The following is a 19,201-nucleotide window of genomic DNA, read 5'->3' as shown; positions in this document are numbered from 1 at the left end:
CCCTAATACACACATACACACACGCACACACATATGTATATAGCTTTTTATTGAGAAGGTTTCTTCCTAATCCATTCATCCAAATGAATCATATTAACATAAGCACTTCCAACAATTTATGGAATAAGTTGATGATGATTAATTCCTTTAAAAACTTATCTCTTAAAATAACAGGAATATGGCACACATTTCAATACAATGAGTCAAGAAGGCTTACCATGTCAGCAGCCTTTTTAAAGTAGTGAAGAGCTGTCTCGTTACTCTGAGGTACAATATCGCTTCCTTCTGAATACATCTAGAAAACAGACAGACCCTAATTTCAGTATGAGCTGTAACCTTCTCAGCAATTACATTTTTCCCCTACCTCATCTCAAGATTTCATGAAATCTTTCAACAAACTGTTATAGTTTCCCACAGGATATTTTAGAATTCAAAGCAAAATCTTAAAGGTAGATATTTTTAATATATTCTTGGTCATGCCAAATTTACAACTTATCTATAAACATGACTACATAAAATCAGTGCACTGATCAATCTCAGGAGAAGTAATCTTAAACCCCAAGATAAGTCTTTCTTCTCACACTGACCAAGGGCAGTCACACGGTCAATCAGTTGTCTGGAGTAAGTGACTGCCTGAGGAGAAGGAGAGCCAAGAGCAGTGTCGCCCGCTGCTTTCCCCATAATAAGGTGCAAGGACGGTCTTAAGTTCAGGAAAAGAGGTAACTCAAAAAGTTATTGTAAAAGGTTTCAACACAGAATGATTACAGAGCACCAGGTATGGGACCTGATAAAAGGGGCAAGAGAAAGGAAGATGAGTGACCGGTAGTGCTGTTTTTATCCATGTGTACATTGGGGAAATAAGGAAAGGAAATCTTTTTTTGAGATAGGGAAATCAGAAATTCAGAACAAGAATCGAGAGAGCTGAAAAGAAAAGTTGTTAAATGCTAACAAAAATAGATGGGTGATACAAATTTCTACACTGTAATAGTTAGAACATCTAAATGTAAAGTTCTCAGGCCCCAAATGACCAGTTGTGATCGTGTGGCAAATACTGATGAGATCTTTCTCTTTGTAAAGGCTTCTGAGACATATTCTAGCTGAGCCTCCTAACCCTAGGACTTGGCCAAAGGTGAAAATGCCCACTGGTTTACATTGTGTTAGTGTTCAAAATAATGAAAAAGGAAGTGGTGAGAACATGCCGTGACATATGGAATCTGTTCATTAGTCTCTAGACTTAAATGTTTCCTTGTCTGAGAAAAGAACTGCACTGAGAAGTGGGTGACGCTATTATATTTAAGACATTAAATAAGGTCTGCAGATAAATTTCAACTAACTCTAATCGTCTTGATTCAACATGGAAGTAAACAGGCAATTATGATAGACTTAGCAAAAAACAGCATAACATAAAGAATAAATCCCTTATTACTGCATATCATACACCAAAAGTAGGGCTGCAGATAGTGACAATTAGCTTCAGTGGAGAATTAACATCCTGATAAACAAATGCTATGTTCCCTCTAAGTTACCTAAGAAAATGTCTCAGGGTAGCACTTAAGATATAATATGCCTGTATTGGAAATTTTATTTCCAGCTTATTTTTGTTAAATTGTAGATGATGAATACCATACGTGTTTACTAGGTGAATACCTCTTGCTATCAAAGAAAATGTTCACAGGATGTACAGTACCTTTCCTAAGAAGGCCATGGCATGGGAATTGCCAGCATTTGCTGCTAAATTGAAGTAGTCAAACGCTCTCTGTGAGAAGGAATTTGTGAAAAGAATCAGTTATTAACAGAATCTGCCCTTGGCTTTTAACGAAAATAATTACTTCAGAGACATTAAAAAGAAAAAAACATCTTGAAGCATACAAGTTGAAGTAAATGGCAAGGCAATGTCTCCTGGTTGCCACAGGCGCCCCCAGTCCCTCTGGCAGCCAATCCAGCCCCCAGTCCTGTTTCCTTCGCCGCCGAGCACACCTGGAGCGCATCCATGACCCTCCCTCCCCACGGCTCCAGTTGAAGTGGCCTTCTTTCCTGGCGGAACCTCTGCAAAGCGTCCCTCCCTGATCTTTCTGCTTTCATTGTTGGGGTCACCCAAAGCGACTGCTCTTAAGTCTCAACAGGGTGGACCTTGCAGCTCCTTGAAGCGCTGTAAGGAACAGATCAGACCCTTTATCTTAGCACGGTTGCACCTTCTGCTCACTGCACTCCGGGTACACCAGTGCCATGTTCCTTCCTGCCTGAGGACCTAGACACATCTGTTTTTTTTGGCCTGGGATAACCTTACCTCCAAGGTTCAACTTAAATGTCAACCACATTTCTTCAGAGACAAGTGCTACTTTCCAGTCAGGAACCCACCACTGGACACTTTAAGTCTCCTTTGTAACAATAATCACAATTTACTACACATTTGTTGGTGTGATTGTTTAAAAAAATAACTTATGCTTCTGTTAAACTTGAAGCTCTGCAAAGGTAAGAACCAAAGGTAAGGTCCAGCACTGTATCCTGAATGCCTCAGGGTGATTGGGACAGGCGGTACTACTCAATGCTGGTTGAGTTCACGCCATTATGTACTGGGAATCCCTGGTGGCTCAGAGGTTAAAGCGTCTGCCTCCAATGCGGGAGACCCGGGTTAGATCCCTGGGTCGGGAAGACTCCCTGGAGAAGGAAATGGCAACCCACTCCAGTATTCTTGCCTGGAGAATCCCATGGACGGACAAGCCTAGTAGGTTACAGTCCACGGGGTTGCAAAGAGTCGGACACGACTGAGCAACTTCACCTTTCACCTTTCTCTTCTAGGAAATTCATCCCTGTGTAACTGCTTCCCAGGTAGGTAGCATACAGCACCAAGAATATCCCAAAACTTGCTGTATAAAGGAAAGCAGAAAACTCTCAACCAGATTTCTGTTTTCTCACCTGACATTTTTACTCACCAGTTCATTTGGTATGTTCACTGGCCTAACAACATGAAATTTTAATGTCTGAGAGACACTGAAAGTTGTTAAAATGCTGGCTGAATAGTAATTTTTTAAAAGCATCAATATTTGGTATAGTTTCAGTGATAAATGCATTTTGTTATGATCTAATTCTTAAAGTTGATGCAATATGGTGTATAAAATAACCTTATTTCGAACATTTAACTGGCATGGCAGAAAAACAGGGTTTCATTAGTAAGCATCGCCAGATGCAGGCAATGAGGTGGCAAACAAGGCAGACACAGCCCGTGCTGTTTTGAGCCTCATATTCCAGCAGGAGAAACAATTATACTACATACTTGACTAATTTACAATGACAAAGGCCACAGGGAATACAGACTTTCAGAACTCCTAACTGTGGTACACAACCTGTTCCCACAGTGGGGTAGGGGTCAGGGGAGACGTGTTAGGGGAAGAGACACTGGACCTGCCTTCTGGAGGATGAGTACAAACTGTCAGGGGAAGAAACGAGGCAGGATAATAATATTCACTCTAGACAGAGGAACTGGCCTTCCAGAAGTCCCGAGACAGGGAGCTTCTTAGTATTTTCAAACACCTGAGTAAAGGTCCCTGTGCCTGTGTCTCAGAGAGCAAGGGGCTGGTGAGGGAAACAGTCCAAAGCCTTGGAGGTCACGCTGAAGGTTTTGGCTTTCAAGCTATGGGAAATCACAGACCACTCGAAAGAAATTAAAGCAAGGGAACTGCACCATCAGATGCACAGTTTATATCTGCAGTAACCTGTACAAGTTACTGCTTAGGAAATGCAGGCAGGAGATTATTCATGTAAGTGACAGATGTACTGCGGGCAGAAGGGAAGAGATGAGCAATACACGGGACAAAAAGCAGATAAAAACTGGGGACTGGAAATGGACGCAGCTGCTACAGCTGCACATGCCTAATTTCTCAAAAACTCAACACTGAGGTCTCCTCAGTTCTAGGAAATACCTTCCAGTAGGAGTTTTCAGACATACGTCTATCACATTCCTATAGAAAACCAAGACGTTGTTCTATGCATTTTTGGCAGCACTGACAACTAGTTTTGGAATTAACAAAACCTTTCCCGTCACCGCAAAGTATGACCATGTTTTTTGTTCTTCAGGTTCCTCAGGGGTTGGATCTTGAAAGCTCATTTGTGATGGTGACTCAATTTCAAAGCTTGATATTGTCACTGACTTTGCAAGAAATACATCTGGAGCGTCATAGCTTGCCACAATATGAAAAGCTAAGCCCAAAGATCAGGAAGGGTACCTGATGGTTTTGTTCTACTCCACGGCCTCCATGCAGGTGCAGCTGTCCCAGACCAACCTGGAAATGAACAAAAAGGAGGCAAGGTTTTGTAGATGGTAGCACCTGCATCTGGCCTGTAATTAAATTAGCTCAACAAGAAACATTTGGTCACAAAAAGGGTTCTGTCCATAACACAGAAAATTAAACATTTTTCTTAATTCTTTAAGATGCTACTCTACTACATTTAAAAAAAAATTAATATCTGCTTTTAGTTGCAAAACATCATTCTGAAAGAGGTGAGAAAAGGCATTTCCACACAAACTAAAGAAAAGTTCAAATCTTTTGAATTACAGGGTGTTCTTCAGGAAGTGAGAAAATTATCCTAGGAAGCTTGGAGATGAGACAAGAAATAAAGAACAACAGAAAGGTAAATCCATGAGGAATGCTATACTGGATGGACTGTATAAAAGAATAATTATCTTGTGGGGTTCAAAAATACATAGGATTAAAGTACAGACAACCTCCAACCAAAGGAGGGTATGAAAGGAGAGAAAAGGAAACACAGAAAAGCAAAATAAAAACAAGATAGATAGAAAATTAAAACCCAAATGTGTCATTAATTACTTAGAAGACTATCAGAATAGATTTCTAAAAATGAACAAAACTAGTCATATGATACTTACAAAAAATATACCTTAAACATCAGAAGGTTGAAAGTACAAGACAGAAAACATATTCCATGTAAATACTAACCGAAAGAAAGGGCAGCTATGTCAGTATTAAGCAAGTCAGTGAGTTAGAGTCACTCAGTCCTGTCTGACTCTTTGCAACACCATGGACTATACAGTCCGTGGAATTCTCTAGCCCAGAATACTGGAGTGGGTAGCTTTTCCCTTCTCCAGGGGATTGAAAGCAAAAAATATTTCTGGAGATAAAAAGAGGACATTTCATGATACAAAAGTTAGTTCAGCAGAGAGATAACAGTGTTCAGTCTGTATGCACTCATCATGGATTAAAATATAAAGTCAAAATGACAGAACCAGAAGAACGAGAAATCCACAGAGTGAGAAACTGCAATCACGTCATCTCTGCACCGGACAGGAAAAGCAGACAAACTCAGCAGGGCTTCAAAAGAGCTGAATAAAGAATGAACAAACCTGATTCAACGGACACATACAGAACACTACATCCGACCGCAGAAATTCACATTCTCTTTAGCATGCGGACTATTTGCCCAAACTGACCCAAGTGATGGGGGCATAAAGCAAGTCTCGAGAAATCCCAAACAACAAACAGCAAAGAGCATATTCTGACTACAATGGATTAAGAGAGACTCCATCAACAAAAAAGGCAAATAGAAAGTTCATGTCCAGTCATCCCTTGGTATCTACAGGGAACTGGTTCCAGGACCCCCTCCCCTGCACAGATACCAAAATTCTCAGATACCCAAGTCCCTTGTATAAAATGCGTACAGCCGACACACAACCTCCTGTACATGTTAAATCATTTCCAGATTACTTATAAAATTTAATGTACATGCTATGAAAATAGTTGTGAATACTATGTAAATAGCTGCCGATGCGTAACAATTTCAAGTTTGCTTTTTGGAACTTTCTGGGGAAAAAAAGTTTTTTTGACTATTTTTGATCCATGGTTAGTTGAATCTGTGGATGCAAAACCTGCAGTATACAGAGAGCTGACTGTATATGGAAATGAAGCAATTCATTTCTAAATTATATAGGAGTGAAAAAAATGAATATCAGAGCTAAATATGATGAAAACATGATGGAGGTAGAATGTATTTATGTCAGATATCAAGTTCTATAAAGCTATGAAAATTTGAGACGAGATTTGCGTAAGACATGTATTATGCATCTGTGTAATAATGCTGTGTAATAATGCTGTGTGTATTATTATTTGTAATAGCCCAAATCTGGGAAGAATAAAATGGATAAATTGTGGTAGATCCATACAATGAAATACTACATAGCAATGCAAATCAATGAATTATAGCTATGCGAAAACACATGGATTGATTTCACAAACAATACTGAACAAAAGAAGCTGATACCAAAAAAATGCCATAAGACTTTTTCTTTTTTTACATAAGATTCAAAACCTGGCCAAACTAATCTACAGTGTTAGCTTCTATTAGTCTTAAAATTAATTGGAAAAGTATCTACTGCTCATCCCTATATGTTTCTAAATCAGAAAGAACTGTCAACTTAAATAAAGATGGATGGTGAAGTTCTCTTTTTTAATATCATCAAAACAACCCATGACACAACAAATCACACGTGATACTTTGATGTATGCCACACAGTTTACATTAAACAGGCCTACTTCGGTCCCTGACCTTGAGAAAATTATAGTCTAAGATAAGCAAAGGAAGCGAACGGTAAATAGCTCTGAAGAGCATCTGAAAATTACAAGTGTGCCAGAGACTTTCTGTTCAGAGGAAGTGACAGTTCTTATCTTGGTGACTCTAGTAAGAGCCTTCGTCATCACTGTAGCGTTGCTCCATTGGAGCAACAGTTTCCAGCCGCGGAGCACACTGGAGTCACCCGGCCAGCTTTTAAGGCACCATCGATGCCTGGGTCACAACCCAGACGAATCCAAATGGAAGGTCTGGAGAGTAAATGGGACTCGTTTCTAGCCAATAATAGCTCCGTGAGACCGTCATGGCTCTGAGTGCTTGCCCCCAGAGGCTGTCACACACACCAGGGCCGTGACCTTGCACGAGACCCTGAAACACATACCTGGGCTTGCACGTCCCCCTTTTCAGCTAAGAACTGGTAATACTGAATCAAGTCTTCCTCGAGCATTCCGCTGTTCATTCCTGGGTTTTCAACCTCGTCAGGCAGCCGTATTCTCTGCACCACTGAGCCTCCCGTCAGCGAGATATCACTAGCAACTGAAACAGGGACAAAGCAACATGGGACGAAAGTCAGAGGGGTGGCCCCACAGTGAGAAGTACCCTTCCAGCCCCAAGTGCCAACAGACACTGTGTTAAAGGAACTTTTTCTGTTGTGGCCTATGGAGTACGAAACAGTCATCTCAATGAAATTCAGTTTCTTTCCCACACAATACTAAGAAGTGGAATCCAAAGCAAATTTTAAAAAAGCACTTCCTAATCAACTAGTGTAAAGACGATTCCACTTGAGCGAGCCAGTCACAGTATTTCAAGTAGTACAACAGATTTAAAATTAAGTCTGGTTTTTTTTTTTTTTTTTTTTTTTTTTTTTGGTAACGTAAAAGGCAAAAAAAGCAACTACCATGATTGGCCACAAGACGATAGTGAGTCAGTGCGGATTCACAGCTCTGGAGGACCCCGATGCCAGCCCAGTATCGGTAACCCTGTAATAAACACAACCTCAGTGAGAAGAGGGCAGTTTCACGTGCTTCAGTGGCATTCTAGCGGGAACAGACAAAGCTAACCACGCGCAGAGGGAAACGGTACTGTCCTCTGATACAAACACACGGCCGCCTCATTTATCCTGAGTGTCACATTCTGAGGTAACTTTTTCAGCAACTTTTAACAATCAGACTACAGCTAAGACCTGGGAAATAGATACGAAAGTTCTGAGAGCAATCAAAATAGATGCCATCCACTTTCTATACGCAGTGTGTGCCTGTTCACCTGCATGAGAAAACTACCTAGGCTCTCGCTTTTAGATGAGATTTCAATCTTACTTTAGACACAGTTTTAACAAAAATCGATTCATCTTCCAAAGCATTAATAACTCTTAAAGAAGCAACCAACTAGCAATCTAGGGAAGACAAGAAACTACTAGAGACAGGCACAGCAGTACCAGGAATGAATGACTTCAGAATAAGGGGAAGACAGCTAGTTATGAAGAAGAGAAGAGAACAGAGCTCTCTGGAGTCACACAGACTCACTAACTCCACCAACTTTAACAGTCCTCAGGGCAGAAGTGTACAATAACACGTGTAATAATACTTAAGATTCTTAGTCTGTAGCCCTTATTTAAGAAGACTGGCAAACAGCTTTAAAATGAGATTTCTGTCAAAAATACTTCATGTTTTCTGCAAATTCATCTAAAAACAACGTTTCAATGACTGCGGGAGCAATAAACATTTTTGGAGATTAGACGAACAAATGAAAAAACTTCAAAGTTAGTGAGGAATGTTTCAGAAAGTTAGAGTGACACTCTCATAGTTCAGGTACTGGAAAACGGTTTATCTCTGTAAGAGGACCAAGCCCAAGGTCCCTGGCATGACGTCCAGCCCTTTACACGACCCCTGTCTGCCTGTCCTGGTGATGGTCTACCTGGCATTCCCTTCTCCGCTGACAGCTGCTTCTTTCTTCAGAAGGGTCTCCCTAACTCCCTCTGCTTCCCATGCCGGCGTGGGCTGGGGCCTGTCCGTGATTCTTGATGCTCCTATGCTACACTGTAATGGTCTCCCTAATCACGTCCCCCTCTCGAGAGTAAACGCTTGCTGTAGGCTGGCGTTAGATCTTATTGTCCTAGAAGCCCAGTGACAAGTATTCAGTGTTTTAGAATACACAAAGGGAAAATTATCCAGGATCCGCCCAGCAGGCCGGAAAACCAGATTTTTCTTCTTTGTTAAGTCTCATAGTCCTATCAGTGACTAGGCAGGCCTGTTGACCCCTTCTAGATTTTGGACTGGTTTCTCCGCTTTTGGTCTTATTTTTGCTCAGTCTATTCTTTTTATTTCTGCAAGAACTTAACATCTTCATTTGGAACATAGTAATGTGGGCCAGGGGCTTCCCTCATAGCTCAGTTGGTAAAAAAAAATCTGTCCGCAATGCAGGAGACCTGGGTTCAATTCCTTGGTTGGGAAAATGCCCTGGAGAAGGAAAAGACAACCCACTCCAATATTCTTGCCCGGAGAATACCATGGGCAGAGGAGCCTAGTGGGCTACTATCCATGGGGTTGCAAGAGTCAGACATGAGTTAGTGACTAAACCACCACCGCCACCACCACCAATATGGGCCAAGGTCACATGACTCTCTTAAAGTCAATTTATAAAGTAGAAGGCAGATTAAACACCTCAGCAGAAAAGAACGTGGAGGTCAGATGCTATATTTTACCACTAAGCCATTTAAATATTCAGCGCTGTCAGGTAACACATAAGAGATACTCTGTAGTAAACTTTATAGGACACTGGCTCTTTGTATAGTTAGTCCATCATCAATTTAAACATAAAATCTGCCATAATCCAATCTAAAAAATGATTCTGACAAACAATTCCAACTTAGAGAAAATTGAGAAAAGAGTCATTTATCAGATTCTTATTTTAAGTGCAATCAGCCAAACTAATCATTTTAATGAAAAATCGTGGACTCTACCAATTTTCATCCACACGCAGATTCACCTGCTGTATGCAGTAACAGGAATTTGAAGGACATTCAAGTGAATATTGGGTCTTAATAAATATAAGTAAACTGCAATCATGAAAGCTAGAGAAGTGGTGGCCACTTGTAATGATTAATATTACTACAATTGTTAGCAATTTTATTACCTTCCATTTAAATCTTACTTACCAAAACCATGTGGGCTATTAGGTTGCCCCCAAGAGCTCCGAAAGTGTAATAAACAAGGGCCTGTGAAAGAATGAAAGATGCTTAACTGAACATGGGCACACAGTCACCCAATTCACACTATAGTATACAACAAAGTTTTAACAAGTGTTACCTTTGCCTGACTTGAATTAACACCAAGTCCAGAAGCATAGAGAAAGCCAAGAGCCTGAAACAAAATGATAAAAGTCATGAGTGTAAGTTTACCGAAGGCAGACACAGTTTTATGAACCATGAGAAGATGCAAGGGTCTTTAAATGCTAAAAAATGTGAAAGCTGCAAATATGCACAATTGTGGAATCAAAAAGCCTCAGAAATGCATTCAAGGTTTTACAAATTATACAATGAAATGTAAGTTTAAACAAGTAAAAAAATTTAGCTTGAAGATTAAAAACAATTTAAGAAAACCAAAGCTGAACACACTTAAATATGACTTTTACTTGATTCTTGGGGAAGAGCTACTATGAAAACAAAATGCCTCCTATATCATTACATTAAAATATTATCTATTGGACTTCCCTGGTGATAGGGAAGTCCTGCCAATGCAGGAGACATGGGTTCCATCCCTGGTCTGGGAAGATTCCACACGCCATGGAACAACTGAGCCCGAGAGCCTAGAGCCTGTGCTCGAAACAAGAGGGGCCACCGCAACGAGAAGCCCAAGCTCGGTGGAACCAGAGAAAGCCTGTGTGTGGCAATGAAGACCCAGCGCAGTCATAAATTTAAAAAACAAAATTTTCTTTCAATATATTATCTATGTAGAGGGTGGTACACAATGATAATGGGTGAGTGAAAGTTGTTCAGTTGCGTCTGACTCTTTGCGACCCCATGGACTATACAGTCCATGGGATTCAGGCCAGAATACTGGAGTGGGAAGCCTTTCCCTCCTCCAGGGGACCTTCCTAACCCAGGGATCGAACCCAGGTCTCCCACACTGCAAGTGGATTCCTTACCAGCTGAGCCACCAGGGAAGCCCGATAATGGGTAAGGGATTACTAAAATCACTATCCTAGGAACAAAAAGAGGCAGTAAGGGGCTAAACTGAAGGGGCAAAGGGAAAAAGGTCACCTCCCCTTGCTAGAGCATATACAACTTCTTAAAAACAAAACAAAACAACCAGTCAAGCAAACAATGCACTGGTAAGGTTCTGCCCTCTGCTCTCTGAGGATCATCCTCGACGATGTGAAAGCGTAAGCTGAAGTTGTAAAGGCAGGTGCTATTCTCATCCAAATCCACAAGCTCTTCTGTACTGCCCAGTCTCCCTTGAAGTTAGGGAGGGCCACTGCGTCGGATGTGACCAGAAGGGATGCAAGCCAGTTTCAGGCCTGGCCCTTGAAAGTGTCCCAGGCTCCTCCAGTTCCCCCTTCTCCCCACATGATGGCGTGGAAGCCCTGTGTTCTGGCTGGAGGACAGCTACATGATGGAAGCAGCCTGGGTCCCGAGCCACCATCTGAATAGTGGCTCAGGCAGGAGCACTGCACGGGACCCGGCGCGAGCAAGAGATAGCGCCTCGTTGTGTGAAGCCACTGTGATTCTGCTGCTTTGTTTCATCAGCAAGCATTAATTACAGTGGACAGAGTACTTTGCAAGTGTGAAAAAGCACCGCGGTACTGTAAGGTTCTATTATTAAAAAGAAAACAGGTCTTAAAAATAAGGCCATTTCTCAGAATAGAATGTGTCTGAAGATGAAGAATGTATGTGTGTGTATATTGTCATATGTGAAACAGGTCACCAGTCCAGGTTCAATGCATGATACAGGGTGCTCAGGGCCGGTGCACTGGGATGACCCTGAGGGATGGGGTGGGGAGGGAGGTGGGAAGGGGGTTCAGCGTGGGGGACACATGTACACCCGTGACAGATTCATGTCAATGTATGGCAAAAACCACCACAATATTGTAAAGTAATTAGCCTCCAATGAAAATAAATGAAAAAAAAAAAAAAAAAGAATGTATGTGTGAATTTAACCTAAACTCATTTAGAAGGGGGAAAAAGCCTTGAAAACAAAGGGGAGCAATTAACACATAACCTGTTTATAAACCAAAACCAAGACTATCTAAGAGTTGCAGACTGGCTACCAGTCCTATAGAAAACAATGGCGACGATGCCTATTATTATTTACATAGCCTGAAAACAGACTTCCTCTGTGACCAGAAATTTTATCTTTAAGCAAATCCCACACCATTGCTAAATCTTTATTACTGAAGGCATTTGTTTTTAAAGTGGGCAAAATACCTTTATAAGTAGGACAAAAGACCCAGAAACCATAAAAAAGATGAATAAACTCAACTACATAAAACTGCTTATTTTACATGAAAACACTTAAACAAAATGAAAAGACAGTATAAAGCATACAGATAAACAGGTGGGTGCAGAGGTACTCAGGGCAAGGCCCGTAAGGTTCCTAACCACAGGAGCGTCCGTCCCCACAGAGCTGGGTGCAAATATAATTATGGTAAGATGCAATTGCAAAAATGCCTTAATGACTATAAATGTTCTCAAATGAGGAAAAAAGACTGTCCAAGAAGACTGGTAAAACAATTTGCCACAAAATTAACATTTACAGTCTTACTTGTTAAAGGAAGTCAGGGCAACGAGAGTATCAAGCTATTAAAATAAAGCAGCACCGCGTGCAGAGAGATCTCCATAGAGTACACTCACAGTTTGTCCCTTTGGAGAACCTTCCTCGGTCAGCTTCTCAAACATCTCTTTTGCTGCTTGGATATTCTGTGTCAAGTAATCACCGAACAAAAGAGCATAGGATACTCTCTCCAGCGCCTTGGTGTGGTTCATGCTTGCTGCCTTCTGAAGATACCGATAAGCTCTTTAAACACAAGTAACGAAAAAACAAATAAGCAACATTTTGGAATTACCATTAAAATTTGTTTTCAAGATCTACTAAAATGTAGCTTAATTTCCTTACTGTACAGAACTCTTTTGATATTTTTACTAAAGCAGTGTCACTTACAAAACATTCTGGCTACTTTCGTTTTTACCTAGGATACCAGTTCTGTTGTTAGAGTATCTTGGAATTCTAATTATACTAACAGTAATCCTAAAAAGTTCTATTAAGAAAGTTAACTTGCTTTGCAATGTCAGAACAGTAATAACATGGTCTCCAGTAAAAAAATCTAATGATGACCACTACAACTGTCTTTAAAATCTTTGCACAGACTATAGCAAAAGTCAGCTGAAATTCAGGGGACATAAAATGTTAGAGGACAATCACTTGTTTTATGTTCCTTCATTTCTAAATTCTAGACTTTGTCTGTAAGGAAATTACAAAGCAAAAACAAAAAACCCCAGAAAACATCTGACAACAATTCCTTTTGTTTTATGTCACTTTGAATTCTAAATAGTATGTGTTCCTGGCACTGAGAAATGACTGCAACTTAATCATCTACTGTCAGTTGCTCGTGGTTCATTCTTAGGACTGGTATTTATGACCTGTTTATCCCAACAAGCTAAAATCTGATAAAAGTAACGTCCCTAATGTCCATATATATCATATTAAGTTTTCTCATAATGCAACTTAGGAAATCTTTTTATCTCTGGCAGTACGTTCCATTTAAAAAGCACTCAGCCATTATCTCAGCAAGGGCCTAGCTCAAAGGAAGGATGGAGTAGGCCGTGCAACCTACTCTCTTTTTTGGCTTTTCTTGTTGCTTCCATTGAGGATTTTCATCCCGGTCTGGTACATCATTTCCGCTTCCTGCATTTGCCGTCTTTTTGCAGCCTCTTCTTCGGCTGAAAACAAAATGTCAGTTGCATTTACATGGATAATTCTGCACCAATTACTTGTCAGACATCAGAACATATTCCTTCTCTTGGGTGGGCATGCAAACACAATTCATGATTGTTCACCATTTCAAAATCTGACTCTAAAGATACATGGTTTTAAGTATGGCCTTTATCTGATAAAAGACAGGACTCAGGGAAACAAAACTCGTTGAAACCACTTTCTTTCAGAGAAAGCACTCTCGGTCTGCTTCTGGAGGTACTTTTCTGCTAGTAATTCTAACTTTGTATTCACTTTAACTAAAATTTCACAAGGAGCTTATGATTATATATGCCAAGGTCAGCTAAAACTAGGACAGGAAAAAACAGTCAGAAAAATATTATTACTGTTGAAGAACACTTCCGCCTCACCTGAACTGCTGTATATTTTTACAAGGAAAAAGTATTTGACTAATTATGCTAAAAAGTTAATAAAAAATTTGATTTTTATTAACTATAGATCTCAATTTAATGTTCAAGTTGTCTATTTTTTCCTATACATTAACATTAATACAACCTTGAAAATAACAGAATTATCATAAATTTCGCAAAAGTTATTTTGCTATTGTAATATAGCACTTTAACAGAAATCTGTAACTCATCAAATGACAAATATATGAATATTTCATTAGGACTAATATTTACAGAAACAGAAGTGAGCCGTTTTTACAATATAAAAAAAAATCTGATGTATTAAACTGGAGCATTTAGTCATATTGGCCTACCTCCAAAGATGAACCATATAAGATGTCATATTCTAGGAGAGCCTAAATATTCTACCAGAGCCATTATTCTAAAAATGTCATCTGGTATCAACTGAGATGTGTTCAAGGTTTTCTGTTGCTCTTTATCTTCAGCAAGTTTTTCCTGAGAATACAGCTTGCCTTTAGAAGTCAGCCCCTTTGTACTGACATGAACACTTAGGACAGTTAATAGACTGTACTTGTCAAATGTTAACTTAGCACAGTGCATTTCACTCAAGGATTTAGAAAAGGAATTCTGTTTTCCTTTTAACCACTATTAATTAACCTTTACTATAATGTTCTGTTTCCTTTGCTGCCAAAAAAAGTTTCACGTTAATTAATTCAGTAGCCTGCCTGACAGTCTTCAGAACCACCTATGTACACCCTGGAAAACCACCTTGACATAAGGCACATGCGTGACAAGCTGCCGGGTGATGGCCTGGAAGTGGGGACACGGCCCGCTTCCTGCGCTGACGTCCACGCTTTAAGGGACAGCCACAGCATCAGTGCTGACCGCTTCTCGGCGAGGGAGAACACAGCTACCAAAAGGCCTCGAACTGCTGGCCAAGACGCCGCACGATGTGGACCTGCCTTCTGCTGAATGACACTCACTCTCACAGAAGCCCCACTTCTCGTCCGCCTTGTAGTCGTAGGTGGTGGCACACCACAGCCTGCCGTCTTCCCTCCCGTCCGAGGTGCACTCGTCGTATTCCTTATCCAGGAACAGGAAAGGGAAGTGGCAGGGCTCCCCGTGCGCTGTGCCTTCAATGGCGGTCAGAGCTGGAAAGGCAAAGAAAACATGGAAGCACGGGCAGCACGTCTGCTATTCGTGGCTTAACACTGAAGATGTCCGCTATGAGAACCCAGAGACACAGACGCGTGATCTGTAACGGGGAACATAAAAGAGCCAGCGCTGATTCTGTTCGGGGACGATGAGAAGGTCAGTCAACTCAGTGAGTGTGGCTAGCTACCTAGCTCTACATCTAGGTTAGAGTTCTGACGGTCTTGAGATAACAACCTTAGAAGGTCAAAAGTCTACTGAGAACAGCCGCTCAACTAGTGAGCAAAGAATAAAGCAAACACAACTGAATCAATTCCACTGCTCAGCACAACTCTTTTTTTCCCCCATCTGAATGCTGTAAGTCAGCTTCTTCTATAATATAAAGTTACACAGTGAAACTGCTCCCCCAGGCCAAGTTAATCACTCACATACTCCTCTGTGATCCCATAGCGTTTTATTAGAGGACTTATCATCAGCTCTGAGCTTCTTTCTTCACCATACTCTGGCTCTCATTAGACTCCGAGCTTGTTAAGGGAGAAACCGTCCGTATCTCTAATTTGTTCTCTAAGTTCTTTTCACGTATCTCCCAGGCGCTGGGAATTATGCCAGGGGCTGGAAACGAGGGGGAGCAGAGGTCTCCGCTTCGGAGAACCTGCTGCCTTACTAGTAAGGGAGACATTAAACGAACGTACGACTGATGTTTCGGAGAGGAAAGCCTCCCCGTCAGTAACTGAAGTTTATGCTGAACCTCGAGGGTGTCCAGGAGGAGGTGGCGGACGGAATGCTCCAGGATGGGGTGGGGAGAAGCACTGCAGGCCAGGGGAAAAGTGTGTGTTAAGAATCAAATGAAAGAGAGCACGGTGTGTGAGAGAAAATCAAATTCATCATCTTAGAACACATAGAGTGAGTGTCACGAGGGGAAGAGAAAAAGCCAGAGGAGCACCAAGAAGCCAGACTAGAGAGGTCCTGACCAACCTTACTAAGGAATTCAGATTTCATCCTGAGGACAATGGAGACTCACGAGTTTAATGAAGGAGTGACATGCTCGTCCTTACACTTTCGAGAGTGGACAATGGAATGCCAGGCTGGAGGCCAAGTGACCAGTTAAAGGCTGTGACAATGGTCTAATCAAGGGGTGAGGACAGCCTCAAGAGGACAATGGAATGACAACAGCGGATGCACTCATGTGATGCTAAGGAAACAGAGATGGTCCTACCTACTGACTAGGTGTGTAGATGAGAGCAGAGCGAGGCCAAGGGAGGTGCCCAGGCTCCGAGGCTGCAGGATGAGTGCGGGGTTGTCCCTACCAGGACGGAGCACAGTAAGGGAGGAGCAGGTGACCGGGCAGGGATGGATAAATCAGGAGAGAGGCTGATTAAGCTCTGCTCCTGCTACATTCAAGGCAGCTAAGCAAAACAAGCAAAGATCTCTCAGACACCTTCTCAGCTGTAGCCCCGCAAAAAAAAAAGGCTTCTAGTTCACAGATAAATTTCAATGTGAAAGTGTGCATAAGAATGCCAAGTGAGAAGTGTAAGAGCATACCAAAGAGCTAGGCCTGAACCTGGTCTCCAACCACACTCGATGAGTGAGTACATACATGTCAGCGTCCACTGGTTTGCTTTTACATGGAGAATTTATTTAAGCAGCCAAGCTTAGTAAGTAACAGTACAGGTTATGGAGTCAGAACACTCAATTCAAACTCTACTGATTATTACCTGTGCACTTTGAGTAAGTCATTTAATCTCTCTATTCATAAAAGTATTTGCAGACAACTTCCTAATCTACAAACAGGGACAGCAGTCCTTGCCACATAGAGTTACTCGCAAAGACGAACCGACACAGTACACATAAGGGACTCCTCATGGTGCCTGCCACTTAAGGTGATGAGTCTAACAGATGGCATGTCTATTATTATTACTGGCATGTCTGCTCTGAAAGGCTAGAAAATGTACGCTCCTTCTTTCCAGTGTAAAGAAGACTACATCCTAAGGCTACTTTGAAAATTAGTTTCAGTTAAGTTATGAAAGGCAAATGAATTTCTAACAGTTTATACCAGCTAAAAGTCACTCACCATCCTGGTAATTACCGACCAGGGGCAGTAACTTCTTCTTTGATTTGTCCACTTTTTAACAAATGATCTTTAATTCAACCTATAAGCAAAGCAGAGGGGTCACTATCACTATAGAACCTGAAAAAGGTACTCCTATGCACTGCCAATGGGGTCAAATCTGCTTTAGAAAAACACTATTTGTATAATTGCAGTTTGTAAACTTGAATTTCAAACATCCAATAGTTTAACGAATATTTAATTTTTTCCTATGAAAACTGAAATTTCTGTTTTAAAGGCAAATAGCTTGTCATAAGAATTCTAGTTTGCCAAAACTTGTGCTTTTTAAGAGGTTCAAATATATGACAGGATTCTTTCATGTGATGGAATGATACGCCAGAAAAGAAACTAAAGAGAAGCCAAAGGTAATACAAGATTTTAAACCGCTACTGAGTCAGCATTAACTTAAGCTGGAAGAGCACCAGGGTGCACCTGCTTCCTCAGTTGTGTTAACTGAAAAGTCCTCGTCAAATTATACACTGGTCAAGTAATGTGATTATAAGCAAGTTAACAGAAAGAAAATCGGTATTTCTCAGTTATCTTCTCCAAGCAAAGTCACCACAGGGAAGCTGCTATTGCCTTTAAAACCTGTTTTACAGTCTTCCAAAAGTTACTGACTAAGGCTGGCTAGTTTCAGGTCAATTATCTCAGGTATGTATTCCTCACACTAGGGTTAATTTCAGTTAAGTTTCTTTCCATGGAGAAATTCTGTAAGAATTTCAAAGCTATTATTTTAAAAACAGCCATGAAAACGGTACTAGTTTTAAAACCAACGGTAATCACTGCTCTGGCATATGGAGGCTGACTGATTACGCAATTGGAGTTAATGACAGGCAGCAATCAAATCCGACACTCCAAAGGGAAAAATGTGCCATTAAGTCAATTCTGGACCTTCATGCAAAAATGACATAGCATCACAATTTATTTAGACTGCGGGAGTAAGATATTAAGCTTATGGTATTTGAGAACTTAGAATGATGAACAGAACACTTTATGTTTAAACTGGTAGAAATATGCTCTCTCAAAGTCAATTAAAATTATTTAGGAAAGCTAGAAAGGTTTTTTCCCCCTAAAAAAAACCTACCCTACCTGAACATGTAATCCTTCAGCGCTGGCCAGAATATAGGTAAATGGCAGGAATGTAACCTTCATACTATCGGCAGGGGTGTAGAGGGACATTTAGTAACATCTATTAGAAGTGAAAAGTTCCATACACCTTTAGATCGGATTTTTTCAATTGTGGGATATTTACTTATAGAAACATTCTCAAATGTTCTCTCATATGGAGAGGTATGTCCAAGGAATGTTTGCACATCATCATTATTTTAAAAACATAAACCCCAAAATAACTCAGAGGTAAGGAAGAGAGGGTTGGTTAAATCAGCTACAGTGCAGCTGTTAGAGAGACACCAGGCATCCACACCGATGGATTCAAAGGTTGCTATAGACTAGCGGAGACACAGCAGAAGATGAAAGCTGAGTCCTTGGGGCAACCTTCTATTTCAACATTAGACAGATTCTGAGGAACCGCAGCCAAGTGAAGAAAGCATCCTCAGAGAAAGGAAAAAAGCAGAAACACTTGAGGAGCCAGGAAGATAAGGACCAAGGACTGCCTAGGTCTTCAGCCATCAGGATGTGCCTGGAGGGGCGTGGATTTAATGGTCTGGCGGGGGATCGGGGCCTCACTCCACTCAGTCTCAAGAGCGGAAACAGAGGACTGAACTCAGTGGACAGAGACCTCTTTTCCAAGCAAGACTGCTATGACGGCGAGGGGAGAAGTGAGGCGGCAGCTGGAGCGGCACTGGGGGTCAGGTTTTGGTTTCTCTGATGTTCAGATATTACAGCATGTTTGAATGTTGGTGCAGACAGAGAATGTGACTGCCATTCAGTGAACAAAGAACTCTGTCTGCCCAGAGATCCCCAGCCACTGCAGCTGTCCCACCCCCAACAGCACACCCTGAGGGGATTCAGGGTGGGGAAACACAGGACACTGGGTCTGTCAGGTACCGTGCGCATCTCAGGGATAA

The 19,201-nt window shown here is 41.3% G+C and overlaps 1 protein-coding gene across 1 annotated transcript in view; it reads right to left on the bottom strand.

Annotated features, from left to right (window-relative positions):
* Positions 1-19,201, bottom strand: part of SEL1L (SEL1L ERAD E3 ligase adaptor subunit) — a 56,378-nt gene that overhangs the window by 15,925 nt on the left and 21,252 nt on the right. Inside the window, exons 4-13 of the mRNA XM_018053891.1 lie at positions 14,899-15,066; positions 13,408-13,513; positions 12,428-12,590; positions 9,885-9,938; positions 9,734-9,793; positions 7,478-7,559; positions 6,962-7,116; positions 4,224-4,280; positions 1,688-1,756; positions 218-295 (exon numbers count right to left, since the gene is read on the bottom strand). Coding sequence (XP_017909380.1) covers positions 218-295; positions 1,688-1,756; positions 4,224-4,280; positions 6,962-7,116; positions 7,478-7,559; positions 9,734-9,793; positions 9,885-9,938; positions 12,428-12,590; positions 13,408-13,513; positions 14,899-15,066 — 992 coding nt within the window. The remainder of the gene's footprint in view (positions 1-217; positions 296-1,687; positions 1,757-4,223; positions 4,281-6,961; positions 7,117-7,477; positions 7,560-9,733; positions 9,794-9,884; positions 9,939-12,427; positions 12,591-13,407; positions 13,514-14,898; positions 15,067-19,201) is intronic.

Source organism: Capra hircus, chromosome 10 (genome assembly GCF_001704415.2).
Source record: "Capra hircus breed San Clemente chromosome 10, ASM170441v1, whole genome shotgun sequence".
In the NCBI taxonomy this organism is placed as follows: Eukaryota; Metazoa; Chordata; class Mammalia; order Artiodactyla; family Bovidae; genus Capra; species Capra hircus.
Note: the sequence above shows the minus strand (reverse complement) of the source record. Positions and strands in the feature narration are given on the sequence as shown.